General features: G+C 36.8%; 1 protein-coding gene across 2 annotated transcripts in view; it reads right to left on the minus strand.

Moving 5' to 3' along the window:
• Positions 1 to 21599, minus strand: part of TNFSF12 (TNF superfamily member 12) — a 185378-nt gene extending 163779 nt beyond the window's left edge. For both annotated transcript variants that reach the window (XM_053718315.1, XM_053718314.1), the window contains exon 1: positions 20171 to 21599. In XM_053718315.1, coding sequence (XP_053574290.1) covers positions 20171 to 20338 — 168 coding nt within the window. In that variant the 5' untranslated portion in view covers positions 20339 to 21599. The remainder of the gene's footprint in view (positions 1 to 20170) is intronic.
• Positions 21600 to 21850: the final 251 nt, after the last annotated feature.

The raw sequence follows: 21850 nt of genomic DNA on the forward strand, positions 1-21850 counted from the left end.
ATATTTATTAACCCCTAATCTGCCCCCCTCAACGTCGCCTCCACCTGCCTACACTTATTAACCCCTAATCTGCCGACCGGAGCTCACCGCTACTATAATAAATGTATTAACCCCTAAAGCTAAGTCTAACCCTAACACTAACACCCCCCTAAATTAAATATAATTTTAATCTAACGAAATAAATGAAATCTTATTAAATAACTTATTCCTATTTAAAGCTAAATACTTACCTGTAAAATAAATCCTAATATAGCTACAATATAAATTATAATTATATTGTAGCTATTTTAGGATTAATATTTATTTTACAGGCAACTTTGTAATTATTTTAACCAGGTACAATAGCTATTAAATAGTTAAGAACTATTTAATAGTTACCTAGTTAAAATAATAACAAAATCACCTGTAAAATAAATCCTAACCTAAGTTACAATTAAACCTAACACTACACTATCAATAAATTAATTAAATAAAATACCTACAATTATTTACAATTAAACCTAACACTACACTATCAATACATTAATTAAATAAAATACCTACAAATAACTACAATGAAATAAACTAACTAAAGTACAAAAAATAAAAAAGAACTAAGTTACAAAAAATAAAAAAATATTTACAAACATAAGAAAAATATTACAATTTTAAACTAATTACACCTACTCTAAGCCCCCTAATAAAATAACAAAGACCCCCAAAATAAAAAATGCCCTACCCTATTCTAAATTAATAAAGTCAAAAGCTCTTTTACCTTACCAGCCCTGAACAGGGCCCTTTGCGGGGCATGCCCCAAGAAGTTCAGCTCTTTTGCCTGTAAAAAAAAACATACAATACCCCCCCCCCCCAACATTACAACCCACCACCCACATACCCCTAATCTAACCCAAACCCCCCTTAAATAAACCTAACACTAAGCCCCTGAAGATCTTCCTACCTTGTCTTCACCTCACCAGGTATCACCGATCCGTCCTGGCTCAAAAATCTTCATCCAACCCAAGCGGGGGCTGGCGATCCATCATCCGGTGGCTGAAGAGGTCCAGAAGAGGCTCCAAAGTCTTCATCCTATCCGGGAAGAAGAGGCGATCCGGACCGGCAACCATCTTGATCCAAGCGGCATCTTCTATCTTCATCCGATGACGACCGGCTCCATCCTGAAGACCTCCGACGCGGAACATCCATCCTGCCTGACGACTGAACGACGAATGACGGTTCCTTTAAATGACGTCATTCAAGATGGCGTCCCTCGAATTCCGATTGGCTGATAGGATTCTATCAGCCAATCGGAATTAAGGTAGGAATATTCTGATTGGCTGATGGAATCAGCCAATCAGAATCAAGTTCAATCCGATTGGCTGATCCAATCAGCCAATCAGATTGAGCTCGCATTCTATTGGCTGTTCCGATCAGCTAATAGAATGCGAGCTCAATCTGATTGGCTGATTGGATCATCCAATCGGATTGAACTTTATTCTGATTGGCTGATTCCATCAGCCAATCAGAATATTCCTACCTTAATTCCGATTGGCTGATAGAATCCTATCAGCCAATCGGAATTCTAGGGACGCCATCTTGGATGACGTCATTGAAAGGAACCGTCATTCGTCGTTCAGTCGTCGGGCAGGATGGATGTTCCGCGTCGGAGGTCTTCAGGATGGAGCCGGTCGTCATCGGATGAAGATAGAAGATGCCGCTTGGATCAAGATGGTTGCCGGTCCGGATCGCCTCTTCTTCCCGGATAGGATGAAGACTTTGGAGCCTCTTCTGGACCTCTTCAGCCACCGGATGATGGATCGCCAGCCCCCGCTTGGGTTGGATGAAGATTTTGGAGCCAGGACGGATCGGTGATACCTGGTGAGGTGAAGACAAGGTAGGAAGATCTTCAGGGGCTTAGTGTTAGGTTTATTTAAGGGGGGTTTGGGTTAGATTAGGGGTATGTGGGTGGTGGGTTGTAATGTTGGGGGGGGTATTGTATGTTTTTTTTTACAGGCAAAAGAGCTGAACTTCTTGGGGCATGCCCCGCAAAGGGCCCTGTTCAGGGCTGGTAAGGTAAAAGAGCTTTTAACTTTATTAATTTAGAATAGGGTAGGGCATTTTTTATTTTGGGGGTCTTTGTTATTTTATTACGGGGCTTAGAGTAGGTGTAATTAGTTTAAAATTGTTGTAATATTTTTCTTATGTTTGTAAATATTTTTTTATTTTTTGTAACTTAGTTCTTTTTTATTTTTTGTACTTTAGTTAGTTTATTTCATTGTAGTTATTTGTAGGTATTTTATTTAATTAATGTATTGATAGTGTAGTGTTAGGTTTAATTGTAGATAATTGTAGGTATTTTATTTAATTAATTTATTGATAGTGTAGTGTTAGGTTTAATTGTAACTTAGGTTAGGATTTATTTTACAGGTGATTTTGTTATTATTTTAACTAGGTAACTATTAAATAGTTCTTAACTATTTAATAGCTATTGTACCTGGTTAAAATAATTACAAAGTTGCCTGTAAAATAAATATTAATCCTAAAATAGCTACAATATAATTATAATTTATATTGTAGCTATATTAGGATTTATTTTACAGGTAAGTATTTAGCTTTAAATAGGAATAATTTATTTAATAAGAGTTAATTAATTTCGTTAGATTTAAATTATATTTAATTTAGGGGGGTGTTAGTGTTAGGGTTAGACTTAGCTTTAGGGGTTAATACATTTATTATAGTAGCGGTGAGCTCCGGTCGGCAGATTAGGGGTTAATAAGTGTAGGTAGGTGGCGGCGACGTTGGGGGCGGAAGATTAGGGGTTAATAAATATAATATAGGGGTCAGCGGTGTTAGGGGCAGCAGATTAGGGGTACATAAGGATAATGTAAGTAGCGGCGGTTTACGGAGCGGCAGATTAGGGGTTAATAATAATATGCAGGGGTCAGCGATAGCGGGGGCGGCAGAATAGGGGTTAATAAGTGTAAGGATAGGGGTGTATAGACTCGGGGTACATGTTAGAGTGTTAGGTGCAGACGTAGGAAGTGTTTCCCCATAGGAAACAATGGGGCTGCGTTAGGAGCTGAACGCGGCTTTTTTGCAGGTGTTAGGTTTTTTTTCAGCTCAAACAGCCCCATTGTTTCCTATGGAGGAATCGTGCACGAGCACGTTTTTGAGGCTGGCCGCGTCCGTAAGCAACTCTGGTATCGAGAGTTGCAGATGCGTTAAAAATGCTCTACCCTCCTTTTTTGGAGCCTAACGCAGCGATTCTGTGGACTCTCAATACCAGAGTTATTTTTATGGTGCGGCCAGAAAAAAGCCGGCGTTAGCTACGCGGGTCGTTACCGACAAAACTCTAAATCTAGCCGCTAGATTCCAAAATGGTGTCAGCCACAATTAGAGGGAGGTGCATTAAATGCATTTAATGTTTAATGCACCCTGATATTGAAAGAAGTAATATTTATAGCATAACCTCGCAGTAGCTGCAAATTCCATGTATCTGTGTTTGTCACATTTGTGTTTGTCACATAGTCTGGCCAGACTCCGGAGTGTGGACTGACTACATTTGTTGATCTTCAACCTTACGCAAGTATCCTTGTTTTTATGTATTGTATTACATTGCAAAATAGTTTTTACATTCTATGGGCCAGATTACAAGTGGCACGCTATTTAGTCCTTTCACTCAGCTCAAAGACCACCAGAAGTAAACTTTTAACGTGCGTGGGTTTGCATGTGTATTACAAGTTGAAAGTAAATTATTTGAGCAAGAGCAAAACCCAATGTGTCTTAACTTCAGGACTTCAGATATTGTGATCGCTCTAACTCAGGGGCATATTATGGCCTAGGTCAACAAGGCCTGTGCCTAGGGCGGCACATTTTTGATCCAACTACCACATCATACTGTGCTCAATATACGACGCTGCCCAATATATATATTAATAAATATATATATATATATATATATACATACTGTATATATATATTTAGTTTCCGCTTGATCTCCTGGGAGGGACTTCTGACAGCTTGTTTGCAGGGCCCTAGTAATGCACTAAAGAAGGCAAGATAGACTTTATATTTAAAAATAAATAAAAATATAATTATAAAAAAACGTTCTGTATCCTGAAGCCCCTCACATTATCCACAGTGCAATGATAAACTGCTACCGCCACACAGTTAAATGTGCTAGCGGTTAATGGATGGTGCCGGCAGCCGGACACAATGTCGACTATGGGCTCACATTTTAACTTGATCGGAAGGGAGCAGTAATTCATCTGAAGTCTCTAGGGTCTGAATATGATGGATATGAGATAGGTGGGCTGATTATTTACGAGACGCCGCATAGCTGGGATCCATAGATGGATTATTACAGTGAAAAAGTTGTCTGTGAAGATGGTAGTGGGACCGAGTTTACTAGAGGGGCACAGCTAGACAATTCTCTACAGACAACGTTCGGATCCTGAATACATGAACGATGGGGTTGTACACTGTCTCTGCTGGCATTGGCTGATGCTGACTAGACTATAAGCAAAAAAGTCCTGACAAGTCTCATTTTTCTCTTATCCTTTGCTTAAATATCTACATGACGATTTTTTGATCTGAAACTTCATGTTTTATATAAGTTACGTTTTGGGAACAACCGATTATATTCATTCTTCATCTGGTATTGGGTAGATTTTGATGTGAGCATCGCTGTTTAAGTTTCTCTAGCTGCAAGAACTTTTATGAACAGCTAAGTAACAGGTAGATTACGAGTTATGCGAGCTATAGGGTTTTTAACGAACGCAACAAAAGTGGCGTTATTTTACCCTCCATAGCGCTGCCATTACAAGTTTTGAAACAGCCGCCTTGTGCGTGCGATATGGTTGCGTTGTTTTGACGTGCTCGTGCACGCTTTTCCCATAGACATCAATGGGAGAGCCTGTTAGCAAAAACCTAACACCTGCAATCAATGGGGCAGCAACGCAGCCCCATTTATGTCTATGGGGAAAAAAAAATTACGTTTAAAACTAACACCCTAACATAAACCCCACGTTTAAACACCCCTAGTCTGCCGCCCCTGATATCGCCGACACCTACATAATGTTATTAACCCCTAATCTGTCGCTCCCGATATCGCCGCTACCGAAATAAATCTATTAACCCCTAATCTGCCGCTCCCGATATCGCCACTGCTATACTAAAGTTATTAACCCCTATTCCCTCGCACCCCAACATCGCCCACACTATAATAAATCTATTAACCCCTATTCTGCCGTTTCCCGACATCGCCGCCACTAAATAAAGTTATTAACCCCTAAACCTCTGGCCTCCTACATCACTACCACTAAATAAACCTATTAACCCCTAACCCTAACTTTAACATAATTAAAATAGAGATAAATTAAAGTTACAATTATTAACTAAATAATACCTAATAGTTATATTGTAGCTAGCTTAGGTTTTATTTTTATTTCACAGGTAAGTTTGTATTTATTTTAACTAGGTAGACTAGTTAGTCAATAGTTATTAACTATTTACTAACTACCTAGTTAAAATAAATACAAACTTACCTGTGAAATAAAATCTAAGCTGTCTTACACTAAAACCTACCATTACAAACAATAAAAAACACTAAAATAAAAAAAAAAACTACCATTACAAAAAATAATAAATTATTCCTATTCTAATACCCTTTTAAAAAAATATAAAACCCACCCCAAAATAAAAAACCCAAATCTATAATAAACTACCAAGGGCCCAAACATACAAAATAAAAATAAAGTAAAAGCTAATCTACCCATTGCCCTGAAAAGGGCATTTGTATGGGCATTGCCCTTAAAAGAGCATTTAGCTCTTTTTCCTGCCCTTAAAAGGGCAAATCAGCCAATAGGATATAAGCAGCTCTCATTTTTTGGGCTGATTCGAATCAGCCAATGGGATTTTAGCAGCCCTAATTCCTATTGACTGATTAAAATTTTTCAGCCAATAGGAATGCAATGGTACCCCCAGTATAAAAGGGACCTCTGCCTCCGCGCATCGCTGCTCTGCCTCCACAGGGGGTTTGGGCTTTTTCTTAAAAGAGCTAAATGCCCTTTTCAGGGCAATGCAAAATAGCTAAATGCCCTTTTAAGGCTAATGCCCATACAAATGCCCTTTTCAGAGCAAAGGGTAGCTTATGTTTTTATTAGAGTTAGGTTTTTATATTTTGGGGGGGTTGGTTGGGTGGTGGGTTTTACTGTTGGGGGATCTTTGTGGGGGTTTTTTACATGTAAAAGAGCTGTTTAACTTAGGGCAATGCCCTACAAAAGGCCCCTTAAAGGGTTATTGGTAGTTTATTGTAGGCTAGGGTTTTTTTTTATTTTGGGTGGGCTTTTTTATTTTTATAGGGCTATTAGATTAGGTGTAATTCTTTTTATTTTTGATTATTTCATTTGTTATTTTTCGTAATTTAGTGTTTGTTATTTTTTGTAATTTAGTATTTTTTATTTTTTGTAATTAGATAGTTTTTATAGTAGTGTTAGGATTTTTTAATGTGTATTTTAGTTTTCTTTAATTGGTAGTTAGTTTAATTTTAGTTTAATAGTTATATTAGTTTAATTGTTAGTTTAAACTTAGTTTTTTTTTTTATTTGACAGGTAAGTTTTAATTTAATTTAAGATAGGAAAATTTTAATATAAAGTTAGGGGTTAGGTTTAGGGGTTACTAGTTTAAATTAGTTTATTGTGATGTGGGGGGCTTTCAGTTTAGGGGTTAATAGTTTAATTTAGTATATTTCATTGTGGGGGGCTTGCAGTTTAGGGGTTAATAGGTTTATTATAGTGGAGCGGGGGAAAAGGGGTTAATAGATTTATTATAGTGTGGGCGATGTTGGGGTGCGGGGGAATAGGGGTTAATAACTTTAGTATAGTGGCGGCGATGTCAGGGAGTGGCGGAATAGGGGTTAATAACTTTAATATAGTATTTGCGATGCGGGAGGGCCTCGGTTTAGGGGTTAATAGGTAGTTTATGGGTGTTAGTGTACTTTGTAACACTTTAGTTATGCGTTTTATGTAACAGTTTTGTTGCGTAAAACTCATAACTACTGCTCTCAGATTGTGAAACGGATCTTCTTGTCGGTATAGGCTGTAACGTAAGCTTTTTAGCCTCACCGCAAATTTCATAATGGCTGCGCTATGGAAGTCCCATAAAAAAACTTAATTTTTACGTGTGCGGGACTGACGTTGCGTTACAGGCTAAAAGGCTTGCGGTTCAGTTATACCGACAAGACTTATAATGGCTGCGGTGCTATTTTAACGCTGACATTTTCAGCATTAAAACATGAACGCAAAACTTGTAATCTAGGTGTAACTTAAGTGATCATCCAGCTGAATGTTTATCTTACACCCCTACATTTCCCTTTCAGAGTTTGGATATATCATGGGTCCATGAGTGTCCTTTTCATTACATTAGGGGACATATGTTTATTATACACTATATTCCATTATATATATATATATATATATATATATATATATATATATATTGCAGTATAATATATATATGTATAGCAGTATTCTCTCTCTCTCTTTCTCTCTCTCTCTCTCTCTATATATATATATATATATATATATATAGACATGTGCAATGCTAAAAATATCGTTTTGCTTTCACTAGTTAAGTAAATAATTTAATTTCAGCAAATTAGATTAGTTAAGTTTAAAATAAAATTTTGTTTCGGCAAATTAGTTATGTTAAAATAAATCGTTTTGTTGGATCCGTTCATTTTTTCGGATCCATTCTTTATTTATATGCATTATTCTATTCTGAAGTTTAGAATAGAATAATGCATATGAATAAAGTATGGATCCGAAAAAAAACGATTTAACTAAACATAACTAATATGCCGGTGATTACTGAAACAAAATTATCTAAAACCGCCGCCACCCACATCGCCGACACTAAATAAAGCTATTAACCCCTAAAACGCTTCCCCCCACATTGCCAACACTACCTTAACCTATTTAACCCCTAAACTGCAGTTCCTCGACATTGCCAACACTAACTAAATCACTAAATAAAGCTATTAACGTTACCAAACATCGCCAACACAAACTAAACCTATTAACCCCTAAACCGCCGTTCCCAAACATCGCCAACACTAACTAAAACTATTAACCCCTAAACCGCTGTTCCCAAACATCGCTGACACTAACTAAACCTATTAACATCTAAACCGCAGTTCCCCGACATCGCCGACACTAACTAAAACACCAAATAAACCTATTAACCCCGAAACCGCCATTCCCAAACGTTGCCAACACTAACTAAACCTATTAAGTCCTAAACCGCAGTTCCCCGACATCGCTGACACTAACTAAACCTATTAACCCCTAAACCACTGTACACCCACATTGCCAACACTAACTAAACCTATTAACCCCTAAACTGCCGGCCCCCACATCGCAACAACCTAAATTAAACTATATTAACCCCTAAACCTAACACCCCCTAACTTTAACATAATTAAAATAGACCTAAATTAAAGTTACAATTATTAACTAACTACCTATTTAAAAATAAATACAAACTTACCTGTGAAATAAATATAAAACCTAAGCTTACACTAATAAAACCTAACATTACTAAAAATAAAAAACTAACATTACTAAAAATAAAAAAAACTAAGATTACTAAAAAATTATAACTACAATTACAAAAAATAATAAACACTAAAATTACAAAAAATAAAAAAAAACTACCATTACAAAAAATAATAAACAAAATTATCCAAAAAAAATAAAAAATATTCCTATTCTAATACCCCGTTTAAAAAAAAAAAAAAAAAAATCTAATCTATAGTAAACTACCCAGGGCCCTTCAAAGGGCCTTTTGTATGGCATTGCCCTAAAGTTAACAGGTCTTTTGCAAAAAAATAAAAACAAAACCCCCTAACATTACAAACCCCCACCCCCCAAACCCACAAAATAAAAATAAACCTAATCTACCCATTGCCCCGAAAAGGGTATTTGTATGGGCATTGCCCTTAAAATGGCATTCAGCTCTTTTTTGGACCATTAAAAATAAAAAATGCCTCATCTAAAAAAAAAAAAAAAAAAACACCCCAAAAATAAAAAAAATCCTATTACAAAAAAATAATAAAAATTATTCCTTTTCTAATACCCCAAAATAAAAACCCGAGAATCTATAATAAACTACCAATGGCCTTAAAAGGACCTTTTGTAGGCCATTGCCCTAAAGTTAATAGCTCTTTTGCTAAAAAAAATACAACAAACACCCCCAAACATTACAAACCCCCACCCCCCCAAACCCACTTTTTCGGCCCATTAAAATAAAAAAGCCCTAATCTAAAAAAAAAAACACCCCCAAAAATAAACAAAAACAAAAAAACTAACACTAACCCCAAAATCAGTACTCACAGTTGATGAAGTCCGGCGAATGATCTTCATCCAAGTGGCAAAGCATCTTCATCCAGGTGGCTCCTTCTTCATCCATCACTGGACTGGCATCTTCTTAATCCCAGCGGAGGCGGAGTGGTTGATGCGCGGAGGAGGAGGTCCAGGCGGAGGTCCATCGGTCCAAAGTGGAAGTCCTCTTCATGCGATCGTCCGCCGCACACTAAGGATTCAATGCAAGGTACCCCATTTATTTTGGGGTGTCATTGCATTCCTATTGGCTGAAAAATTAAAATCATCCAATAGGATTTAGAGCTGCTTAAATCCTATTGGCTGATTTTAATAGCCAATAGGATTTAAGCAGCTCTCATTCCTATTGGCTGATTCAAATCAGCCAATAGGAATGCAACGGTACCCCAATATAAAAGGGGTACCTTGCATTAGAATCCTCAGTGCGCGGCAGACAATCGCATGAAGAGGACCTCCACATCAGACCAATGGACCTCCGTCTAGACCTCCGGCTCTGCGCAGCCATCAACAGCTCCGCCTCCGCTTGGATGAAGATAGAAGATGGTCCCACAATGGATACAGAGGGAGCCGTCTGGATGAAGATGCTTCACCACTGGGATGAAGATCTTTCGTCGGACTTCAGCAACTGTGAGTACTGATTTTTGGGTTAGTGTTAGTTATTCTTTTTTGTTTTTTTGGGGTGTTTTTTTTTAGATTAGGGCTTTTTTATTTTATTGGCTGAAAAAGAGCTGAATGCCCTTGTAAGGGCAGTAAAAGAGCTGAATGCCCTTTTAAGGGCAATGCCCATACAAATGCCCTTTTCAGGGCAATGGGTAGATTATTTTTTTTTAGTTAGGTTTTTTTTATTTTGTGGGTTTGCGGGGGGTGGGGGTTTGTAATGTTAGAGGGTGTTTGCTTTTATTTGTCTGCAAAAGAGCTGTTAAATTTAGGGCAATGCCCTAGAAAAGGCCCTTTTAAGGGCCATTGGTAGTTTATTATAGATAAGGCTTTTTTATTTTGGGGTGTTTTTTTTTTTGTTTTTTTTTTAACAGGGTATTAGAATAGGAATAATTTTTATTATTTTGGATAGTTTAGTTTATTTTTTGTAATTGTAGTTTTAATTTTTTAGTAATCTTAGGTTTTTTATTTTTAGTAATGTTAGGTTTCATTAGTTTAAGCTTTGGTTTTATTTTTATTTCACAGGTAAGTTGTTTTATTTATTTTAGTAGGTAGTTAGTAAATAGTTATATTGTAGCTAGCTTAGGTTTTGTTTTTATTTCACAGGTAAGTTTGTATTTTTTTTAAATAGGTAGTTAGTTAATAATTGTAACTTTAATTTGTCTATTTGAATTATGTTAGTAAGGGGGTGTTAGGTTTAGGGGTTAATAGTTTAATTTAGATTGTTGTGTGTGATGTGGGAGCCGGCGGTTTTGGGGTTAATAGGTTTAGTTAGTGTTGGTGATGTTTGGGAAAGGCGGTTTAGGGGTTAATAGGTTTAGTTCGTGTTGGCGATGTTTGGAAAAGGCGGTTTAGGGGTTAATAGGTTTATTTAGTGTTTCAGTTGGTGTCAACTGGCAGCAAGGTAAAGCCCTGGTGAACATTTAATTTGGAAATTCTATGAAAAAAAGAAGAAGAAAAAAAAAAAACGTTAAATTCAGAAAAAAATATTATGGCTAAAATAGGCCTAAAACGGGGGGGGCAGAGTTTTTGTGCCTAGGGCAGCATAAAACCTAAATACGCCACTGCTCTAAATCATTCGCTCCATAGACTTTAATGGAGCACGCTACCCAGACACTGCATAAGACCAAGGCCCCAATGATCGAAAGTGCTACAAGGCGGCAAAATATCTGCTGAGGCATTTACTATACATGCCTATTTTCAAATAGGGCCTATGCCCCCGACCGCAGCAAAATGCTGATCTTCGGCGATGCGAGTGGTGACGTCAAGCTTCCATTGACTTCTATGGAAGAGACATCGCCGCTTGCCGGCAGTGCTCAACCATGTCCCTTTTTCACATTTCAATGTTCTTCACATAGAAGAAAATTGTATTTTTATTTTTAAATATATATTTTTATATATACGATTAATATATATATATATATACCTATACATCTATATGAATATATACAGGTATAGATATATACAGATAGATAAATATATATATATATATATATATATTAAAAAATACAAAGAACATATTCTACTATGTGAAGAACATTGGAATGTAAAATATTTACAGTAAATACACAGTATAACACTTTTATTAATAATATTGAATAAAAATTATTTTTCTTGTTTTAAGGTATTTGTGTTTATATGTATCAGATATACAGTATATTGTGTAACAGTTTATATGAAAGTATTTATGTTTAGTGCATTATTATTTTTTTACACTTTGCCCTTACGCGTAGTTTTCAGTGTCGCTACCCCGAGGAGCACAAATTTGCGCTCAAGCAAATGCGTTTACTTTGAACTTGTAATACGAGTGTAAGTTAGTGCAGTCCCGATATTGCTTATTGTGACTCGCACAAACAATAGCACACCACTTGTAATCTAGCCCTCTGTTTTATTAAATTATATTTTTATTGAAAAATTTTTTGGAGAGCTGTCTATTTTTTCTTTTGGTATTTTATCCTGACATTATGAGGCCTATTTATTAAAGGTCTGTCGGACCTGATCAGACAGTGCAGATCAGGTCTGCCAGACCTCGCTGAATGCGGAGAGCAATACGCTCTCTGTATTCAGCATTGCACAAGCAGCTCTTGTGAGCTGCTGGTGCAACGCCACCCCCTGCAGATTCGCAGCCAATCGGCCGCCAGCAGGGAGGTGTCAATCAACCCGATCGTACTTGATCGGGTTGAATTGTGGCAATCTCTATCCGCCTCCTCAGAGGAGGCGAACAGGTTATGGAGCAGCGGTCTTCATAACTTGTGTTTCTGGCGAGTCTAAAGGCTCGCCAAAAACACGGGGCGTCAAGCTCCATACAGAGCTTGATAGATAGGCCCCATTATGTTCATTAGTTTGTGTTTGCACATTTTTTTCATTTCTCTATTTAGCACAAGAATATTAAAATGAATATGGCATACATTCTAAATCACTGCACACACGAGTGTGCAGATGTCACATATGCAGCTTGGCTCAGCATCCTTTACCGATTCAAATAATTCTGCCACAGCGCTGCTGTGCATGCTTGCGCACTCGCTTTTGTATACAAATAAATATTATTAATAAAGAAAGATATAGATATGTATTTTGTATTGTTGTAATCATCCAAATAATTTTATATCAGTCAGAAAAGGATTTTTAGATACAAATATATGTAGAGCAATCCAAAAGGAAATAATGTTGACATACATAAAGACAGATAGATAGACAGATAGATAAATAGATAGATAAACAAAAAGATAGATAGATAATAGATAGATAGATAGATAGATAGATAGATACAATTCTAGAAGCTGTGGTTACCTGTTTTCTGGGAATTGTTAAGCCCTGGTTTAGTATTGCAGATCTGGCGGTAGATTTACCAATGTCTGTCCGGCGTGATACAGTGTAGTGTAACATGTCCGACAGACATCGCTGAATGCCTACAGCATACGCTGTCTGCATTTATCATTGCACAAGCAGTTCACTAGAACTGCTTGTGCAATGCCACCCCTGCAGATTCGCGGCCGCTAGCAGGGGGTGTCAATCAGCCTGATCGTATATAGAATCGGGTGGATTGAAGACCGCAGCCTCAGAGGCAGCGGATAAGGCCCTTGTTAAATCTACCGCTTGGTATCAAAATTAAAGAACCACACAAGTGCATAAACTTATGAAGCTGAACAACAAAACATAGCCCAAGGACTACATTGCTGCCCTCTAGAGTATTTTCATGTGGCCTCTGCTTCTTCATGCATTTTTATACCTCTCACCATTACCTCCTTCATTCTCTCTGTGGGTCTGGGTGTGATTCAGTATGTATAGTCATATGTATTTAGTGGCCCTTACCTTGCTAAATAATAACCCATCTAAAATGTCTAATCAGAAACAAATGTGTTTATTGAAAGTAATAGATTAACAGATTTTGTATTTTTTCAGCTAATGCTTCCAGTTAAAGAATGTTGCAGTGTAGAACTCATTTTCAAGGGACATTTAACAAAAATGCTTTTCAGGCACCACCCTCTAATCATGGGTTCTTCTATTACGCAACCTAGATTACACTGCAGGTATCTGAAGGAGAGTTGCTGCACACGTGCATGGCGGTATGAATAAGTCATGTTTCAGAAATGCCGAAAGATGGGATGAACAGTACTACTAACCTAGGGTCAGATTACGAGTGGAGCGATATTTAATGCTCCCGCTTGAGCTTTAACTGCGCTAGAAGTAAGCATTGTGCTTCCTATATGAAAATATGAATATTTCACATTCCAATGATCTTCACATACAAGAATATGTCTATGTATTCATGAATACATATTTCTACATATATCTAATGGTATTTTGAATATATATTTATACATATATATATATATATATATATATATATATATACACACACATATATATATATATATATAGGAATATCTATTTATAAATACTTAGAAAACATTTTGCTATGTACAGAACATTGGAATGTGAAATATTTACAATAAATACACAGTATAACACTGTATTAAATATGAATATTGCATACATATGTTTTTACATGTTTTCATCTACCGCAAAGGGCTCCAATGACACTTTTTTAATTTGTAAATATTTTATTATATATTTTCATGTGACAGCACTGAAGAAATGACACTTTGCTACAATGTAAATTAGTGAGTGTACAGCCTATATAACAGTGTAAATGTGCTGTACCCTCAAAATAACTCAACACACAGCCATTCATGTCTAAACCATTGACAACAAAAGTGAGTACACCCCTAAGTGGAAATGTCTAAATTGAGCCCAAAGTGTCAATATTTTGTGTGGCCACCATTATTTTCCAGCACTGCCTTAACCCTCTTGGGCATGGAGTTCACCAGAGCTTCACAGGTTGCCACTGGAATCCTCTTCCACTTCTCCATGATGACATCACGGAGCTGGTGGATGTTAGAGACCTTGAACTCCCACACCTTCCATTTGAGGATGCCCCACATATGCTCAATAGGGTTAAGGTCTAGAGACATGCTTGGCCTTTACCCTCAGCTTCTTTAGCAAGGCAGTGGTCGTCTTGGAGGTGTGTTTGGGTCGTTATCATGTTGGAATACTGCCCTGCAGCCCAGTCTCCGAAGGGAGGGGATCATTCTGCTTCAGTATGTCACAGTACATGTTGGCATTTATGGTTCCCTCAATGAACTGTAGCTCCCCAGTGCCGTCAGTACTCATGCAGGCCCAGGCCATGACACTCCCACCACCATGCTTGACTGTAGGCAAGACACACTTATCTTTGTACTCCTCACCTGGTTGCCGCCACACACGCTTGACACTATCTGAACCAAATAGGTTTATCTTGGTCTCATCACACCACAGGACATGGTTCCAGTAATCCATGTCCTTAGTCTGCTTGTCTTCAGCAAACTGTTTTGCGGGCTTTCTTGTGCATCATCTTTAGAAGCGGCTTCCTTCTGGGACGACAGCCATGCAGACCAATTTGATACAGTGTGCGGCGTATGGTCTGAGCACTGACAGGCTGACCTCCCCCCCCCCCCCATCCCTTCAACCTCTGCAGCAATGCTGGCAGCACTCATACGTCTATTTCCCAAAGACAACCTCTGGATATGATGCTGAGCACGTGCACTCAACTTATTTGGTCGACCATGGCAAGGCCTGTTCTGAGTGGAAACTGTCCTGTGAAACCGCTGTATGGTCTTGCCCACCGTGCTGCAGCTCAGTTTCAGGGTCTTGGCAATCTTCTTATAGCCTAGGTCATCTTTATGTAGAGCAACAATTCTTTTTTCAGATCCTCAGATTCTTTGCTATGAGGTGCCATGTTGAACTTCCAGTGACCAGTATGAGAGAGTGTGAGAGCGATAACACCTAATTTAACACACCTGCTCCTCATTCATACCTGAGACCTTGTAACACTAATCAATGAATCACATGACACCGGGCAGTGAAAATGGCTCACTTTTGTTGCCATCAGTTTAGACATTAATGGCTGTGTGTTGAGTTATTTTTAGGGGACAGCAAATTTACACTGTTATACAGGCTGTATGTACACTCACTACTTTACATTGTAGCAAAGTGTCATTTCTTCAGTGTTGTCACATGAAAAGATATAATAAAATATTTAAAAAATGTGAGGGGTGTACTCACTTTTGTGAGATACTGTATATACAGGAATATCTATTTAAAAATACTTAGAACATATTCCCCTATGTGAATATTTACAGTTAATACATACTTATTAAATATGAATATTGCATAAATAGGATTTTACATGTTTTCAGCTACTTGACTGCAAATGGCTCAATTACACATATATATACTGTATTTATGTCTACACATATAAATACATCTGGATACACATATAAACACACAGACATGCCTATATATATATATATATATATATATATATATATATATATACATACACATACTTATACATATTTAGACATGCATATGTATGTATATGTATGTATCTCAATGCTAAAGCCTTTTGTATGTCTGTTTTTTCGCTAACACCTGAGACCATATATATTTGAGCCCTTATAACTTTTTTTGTGCAATATGTTTTATAAATAAATTTTATTAGACAGTGTTATTATCAGTGTAACTGTACTTTTTAAATGTAATTTTAATATTTTTTTGTGCAACTTTTTAGTTGAACATAACAGTTATCCAGAGCTCTGAAGTCGTCATATCCCAAGTGCATTAAATTCAATTGCGCTCGAGCAAATGCGTTTACTTCCAACTCGCAATACGTGCTCTAGTTCCGAAGCGTGCAAAGAGCTGCGATAAACCCCTTATAGCTTGCGCAACAGCTAGTGCGCCACTCGTAATCTAGTCCTAAATGGGCCTTTGTCAATGTTAAATCTAGCAAACCCTTACATAGTTAGACAGTCATTTAAATTAAAGTTCTGCAATCTTATTATCCAATGGTGTGTGCATTACCTGTCACTGGGAGGGGGGAGGGTTCCTGCCAAGATCATGAATCTAAAACATCATGCCCATTCCATGCTGCTATCTGGTGGTGTTGAATATAGATTATAGTTAAATTACGACCGTGCTGGACTATAGAAAAACAATGATCTGATATGGTTAAATAATAAACCAAGGACGATTTCTATTGGTCTTATCCAAACATGTGACTTGAATTCCATTTGTCAGTCATAATCATGTGGTGTTATTTACTGTCACGCGTGGAAGGCAAGTCATGTCAGGGGGACTTGTAAATAGTAAGAGTGTTATAGAAATAGTAACGGTATATAATTCTATACCACCACACTTAATCTGATCATATGTGTTCACTCTGCAAAGACACTTATAGAGCATATAATCAATTGGACATAACAATATCCCTATCATGTTAGATGTGACTATTAGAATTATTTTAAGATTGTGTTTTGCTTTTGTTTGTATGTGAAGAACATAGGAATATAAAGTGTTCTTAACTCACTTCGGGTTTAGTGTAGTTGGTTTAAATCGGTGCTGGGTTAGTGCGTAAACAATAACTGTTAGGTTTTGTTTTTACACTGCGCCCAATAGAAGCCTATTTGGAGAAGAAGCAAGCGCTGTCGTGGTACCCAAAGTCCAGAGTGTTAACTTTCAACTTCTAATAGGAGGGCTAACCCGTCCGAGATTTATTTTGACTTTAAGCATAGTTAGCGTGCGAGCGGAAAAAGAATGTAGCACGCCACTTGTAATCTGGCCCTTGAATTGATATTGCTAAAATTTGTTGAACAGCCCTGCAACTGACAAAAAATAAATCCAAAGTTTTTATGTTCCAGTTTTATGGGAACCTTATGTTTCACTAGATAGATTACAGTATAATTTGGACATAGATCCCTTGTGCACTCTACTCATAGAAGACCAGCTGAACTGCCAAAACATACATTTGAGGTTAGCTATCTCTCTCTTTTAAAAGGAGATGTATCTTAAATTTTGATGCTAGGCTGTACTCTTGAGGTCAGATGGTTATGCTGAAAGTATGACAGCGCTATATCTGTATCTTCTCAGTAGAGTATTTCTGAAGAAAAGGGGGGTGGGGGGGATGTAAGTATAAGGAGAGAAAAGTGTTGTGTAACCAGTATACACTACATTCAGGAGCTAACTTTAGTTATTCTTAGATTATTATTTTTTTATGAACAAAACATCAAAATTTCAGGTTGCAACAAGTTTGCCACACAGTTAAATTTCAATGGTGCAAGGGGTATAGGGGCGGAACCTCATTGACTGCTCTGATTTCTTACCATTTATTTATTTATTTTTATTTATGTATTTACCTTCTCTTTTTGATAAATTATGGACAACGTAAACCTTTGAGTTTTGAGGGTAATTTAGTACAGTGATTGGTTCTTTTGCTATTCCTATCATATCCAATGCTCCATAAGCAGGTAAATGTGTCGACATATAGTCTAGTAATAAATAATTGCACAGATAGTTTTGGCCAGTGTAAAGCGACACACTTGGCAAATGATTCCAGCAGTTATGAAAACAAGGGGCCACCTTTCAGTATATTCAGAGCGCCTAAAACAGATCATATCTGTTTTCCCTCAGAAACACAAAGTATATAGTGTATCTACCACTTACATAATAATTCATGATAGCAGTCTACAAATTAAATTCACAGTAAACCTCATTTTTGTCCCTAACTCCCTATCAATGATAAACAATAATCTCTTCTCTTCTTTGATGCCTATTTCATTAAACAGCTATTGAAACACATCTTTGTCTTCGAAGTAAACTGCTAGAAAACTTGCTTACAAATTTTTCTGGAATTTGGCCAATCTATTTTAAGATCAGCGTGTTAACATTTAGTGCTACAGAATGTGTGTGCCAGTTCTCTGACAGACGTTTTGGTTCACAGCAGCAGTACTATGTTTTAAAAAAAAGTTATGATTTCCATATTGGCGTATGAGAAAGTCAAGCCGTTTACAGCTGTTGCTAACTTTTTTGTACATGTTTTTTACTTTGTTAAAAATACAACAATGTACGTTATACAGCAAAATATATTATCATGGCTGAAAATAGCATGCTACACTGACATCTGTTTTGTTTCTCTTCTGCATAAATTGTATTAGCATCTCCAAAATGACATTGGTACTTTGGCTTTTCTTTAAAAGGGTATTTAGTTACCAAAATTTAAATAATGCACACAGAGTCATGCATAGTAAAAGATCCAGAACCCTGATAATGAAACATTTTACACAGTGATTGCTTGACCAGGACATGAGCTCATTAATATCTCTCCCTAATTAGCCACGGCAACAGAAATTGTATAAACATACACAAAATGCTTTTTCAAGGGGTATTCCCTGGACTGCAATGCACTGTAAATTTAGCTAATCCCAGGTGTTTAGCAATTAAATGCTTGATTATTAATTTATATATATATATATATATATATATATATATATATATATATATATATATAAAAATATAATACATGTATGGAAATTAATAATGTTCCATTAAAGGAAAATTAAACAATCTGATGTTGTGAAATATTTTTTTTAAAAAATGTACATTATTCTCAGGCTAATCTTTGCTTAGAATGAATCATTATATCAAGCATTTATTTAGTGCTAGATTACAAGTGGAGCACTATTTTAACGTGCGCCAGTAAAGGGGGAAATTTGCCGTTTACGGGCACACATTAAATAACCAGCCATTGCAAGTAGTTCATTAATGCTCCCGTAAGCTTGCATTATGTATATATTCATGTACATATATATTTATTTTTTTTGCTGCCCCACGCTCAGCGAATTGCCCCCTGCGCTGCACTAGGTGCTTTGCCATGTCTTACGGCATGAGAACGAGGCTCCCATTGGAGCCTATGGAATCGCACTTGCGTGATCACAAGGCTTCCAGGCAATGTGAATACGAGGTCATGTTCGCATTGCACCTAACTTGTAATACCAGTGCATATTTACATGCTTTGGTATTACTGAGTGGAGCGCAAATATTATGCTTGCGAAAGCGCAATTTTGCCCTCCACTCTTAATCTAGGCCTTAGTGTTTCATGTCCCTTTAAGAAAAACATACATTTTCCCCTATAGGTTTGCACAATTCCCATCTCCAACATTAAAATTACCATTATTTGGTAATAATTTTACTCAGTACAAACTGTATCTGTACCTCAAGCTCAGGCAGGTTTAACCAATTCATCCAATTTTTGAGGAAATACTTATGTAAACAACTAACCAGGATTTAACCAGCCCTGTCTGCCTTTTCCCATCTGCTTATGCTAATGTTAACCCAGTAGTGATTCTAGCCCAGGCTTAAAGGGATATTCCAGCCAAAATTGGAAACCACATTGGTGCATTTCTGTATTGAATAGAAGCAATTTGTAATATACATGCATTAGAACAAATGCTTCTAATAAAAGCTATAGCTGTTTTAAAAGTGTATTTAAGTATGCACCGTGCACCAGCATTTTAAATACAACACTTTTTTGGAGAGCCCAAGGTGCTTGTACCATCTGGTAATGACTCAATTTGTTAATTACTGACATGATACAAGCCCCACTGATGATCTGAGCAGTTGCATTATTTAAAATGTGGGTGCAGTGAAAATATCTAGCTATGCTTCATATGCACATAAAATTCTATTCAAAGATGCAATAAATCTATGTGCATTTGTATTTTGACTGGAATGTCCCTTTAACTAGGCCACAATAGCATCCTTACCTGTGGTAGTAACATCCTGTCCTGGCACAGACTTCGTCCCCAGGCTTTAAATGTCAATATTAGATTCACAGAGGCCAGGCAGAGTGCTGTGCCCCCCAATACCAGTGCCAGGAGGAGCAGTGGAAACAGCACATTTTTCCTTGTTCCTTTCTTGTGCCAGCGAGGCATTGGTATCACTTTGTGGCTTCTTTTTTTCTTAACTCATCCTAGTTGTCTGAACCCCAAATTATTCAATCAGGCTCTATAAATGTGTTTGAACATGTCCTGTGGTTCCCATCAAATTTTTGTTACCAATTCAATATCTATATTGTATGAATATCCTCAGTGCATCTAACTAAATATTCTGATTTTCAGTATTTATATCCATATTGCATGGAATAAAATATTTGTTTTAGAACTCCCTAAATCTGTCATAAACAGAAATAACACAATTCTAATCAAAACGCAAATTGATTTCCAATACAAAACAGTACCCCATTACTTCAGTATTTTAGTACATCCACCAGAAAAATTATTCAGGGAAATCCCGCATAAAGTAGATTATTTAATGTTGGTAAACTAATAAATCCTTTAATTAAAATCTAAAACAAATGTTTGTGCCAAATATACCAGATTTCTGTTTATCCTTGAATAAATCCAGGTGTTCTTGTGCTCTTATGTAATCCAATAAAATGAATTAAATAAAGTGGCAGACATCCAGTGCAACTAAAATCTGATCACGTTTTCAAATCCCTTTAAAACACGTAGTAAAAAAGTAGATCAATGAGTAGAAAAAAAATTGTTTTATTTTTTTGTCCCAAGTAAATCCTTTAAAATAAATAAAAATATCCTTCTTGACTTTTTGGCACATATGACGTTGTATCCATTAGATATCTTCACTGAGACGATAAAAAAATCATTTATGAAAAGCAAAAGTGTTCTTTAGGGAGTTAAAAAATGTTATTTGACAATAATGGTAGATTTAATTTTCCAGCTAAAAGTATAAATATGAAGAAATGGAATAAAGGGTCAGTAACTATTGATGCTGTCATGTATCAATTCCCTCTTGTCAATAAAGATTTAAGCATTGAAGGGAGATGGAATGGTGACGAGATAGCATTAAGGAGAGAGGACAGGAGTGCTTGTATTCAGCTGGTCGGAAATGTGTGTGTTTTTTCTAGTTTCTGGGCTTGAAACAGAAAGAAGTTAAAAAAAAAAAAGAATGACAGGAAATCATGAGAAAAAAGGAGGAGGAGAGAGGGAAAAGTAGGGGAGGGAGGGAGAAATGGACAGACAAGTTAATTGGTAGGAAGAATAGAGAATGAGTAAGGAGAGGCTGTAATTGTAGATGGAGAGAAAATGTAAAGGAGAAAGATAATTGTTATAGTACAGACAGGAGAGAGAAGAAAGTAGTTAGAGATAAAGAAAGGGGTCATTTGAAGATAGTGAGGAGAGGGAATCTTCAGTGTGTGTACAAACATATGCAAGTGCAGTTGTATGGATAAGTGTGTGGTCCCAGTTCCTTCCTCAAACACTTGGCTGCACTAGTATCCCACGCCCCAGTGTGTAGCACTCTGACCCTTATTGTGCATGAAACTGAGCAGAATAAGTGCAGGAGATAGCCAGAGGGAAATACGGATATAGATAGACAGACAATTACATAGATAGACACAGAAGATAGATAGATAGATAGATAGATAG

This window comes from Bombina bombina, chromosome 6 (genome assembly GCF_027579735.1).
Source record: "Bombina bombina isolate aBomBom1 chromosome 6, aBomBom1.pri, whole genome shotgun sequence".
Lineage (NCBI taxonomy): Eukaryota > Metazoa > Chordata > Amphibia > Anura > Bombinatoridae > Bombina > Bombina bombina.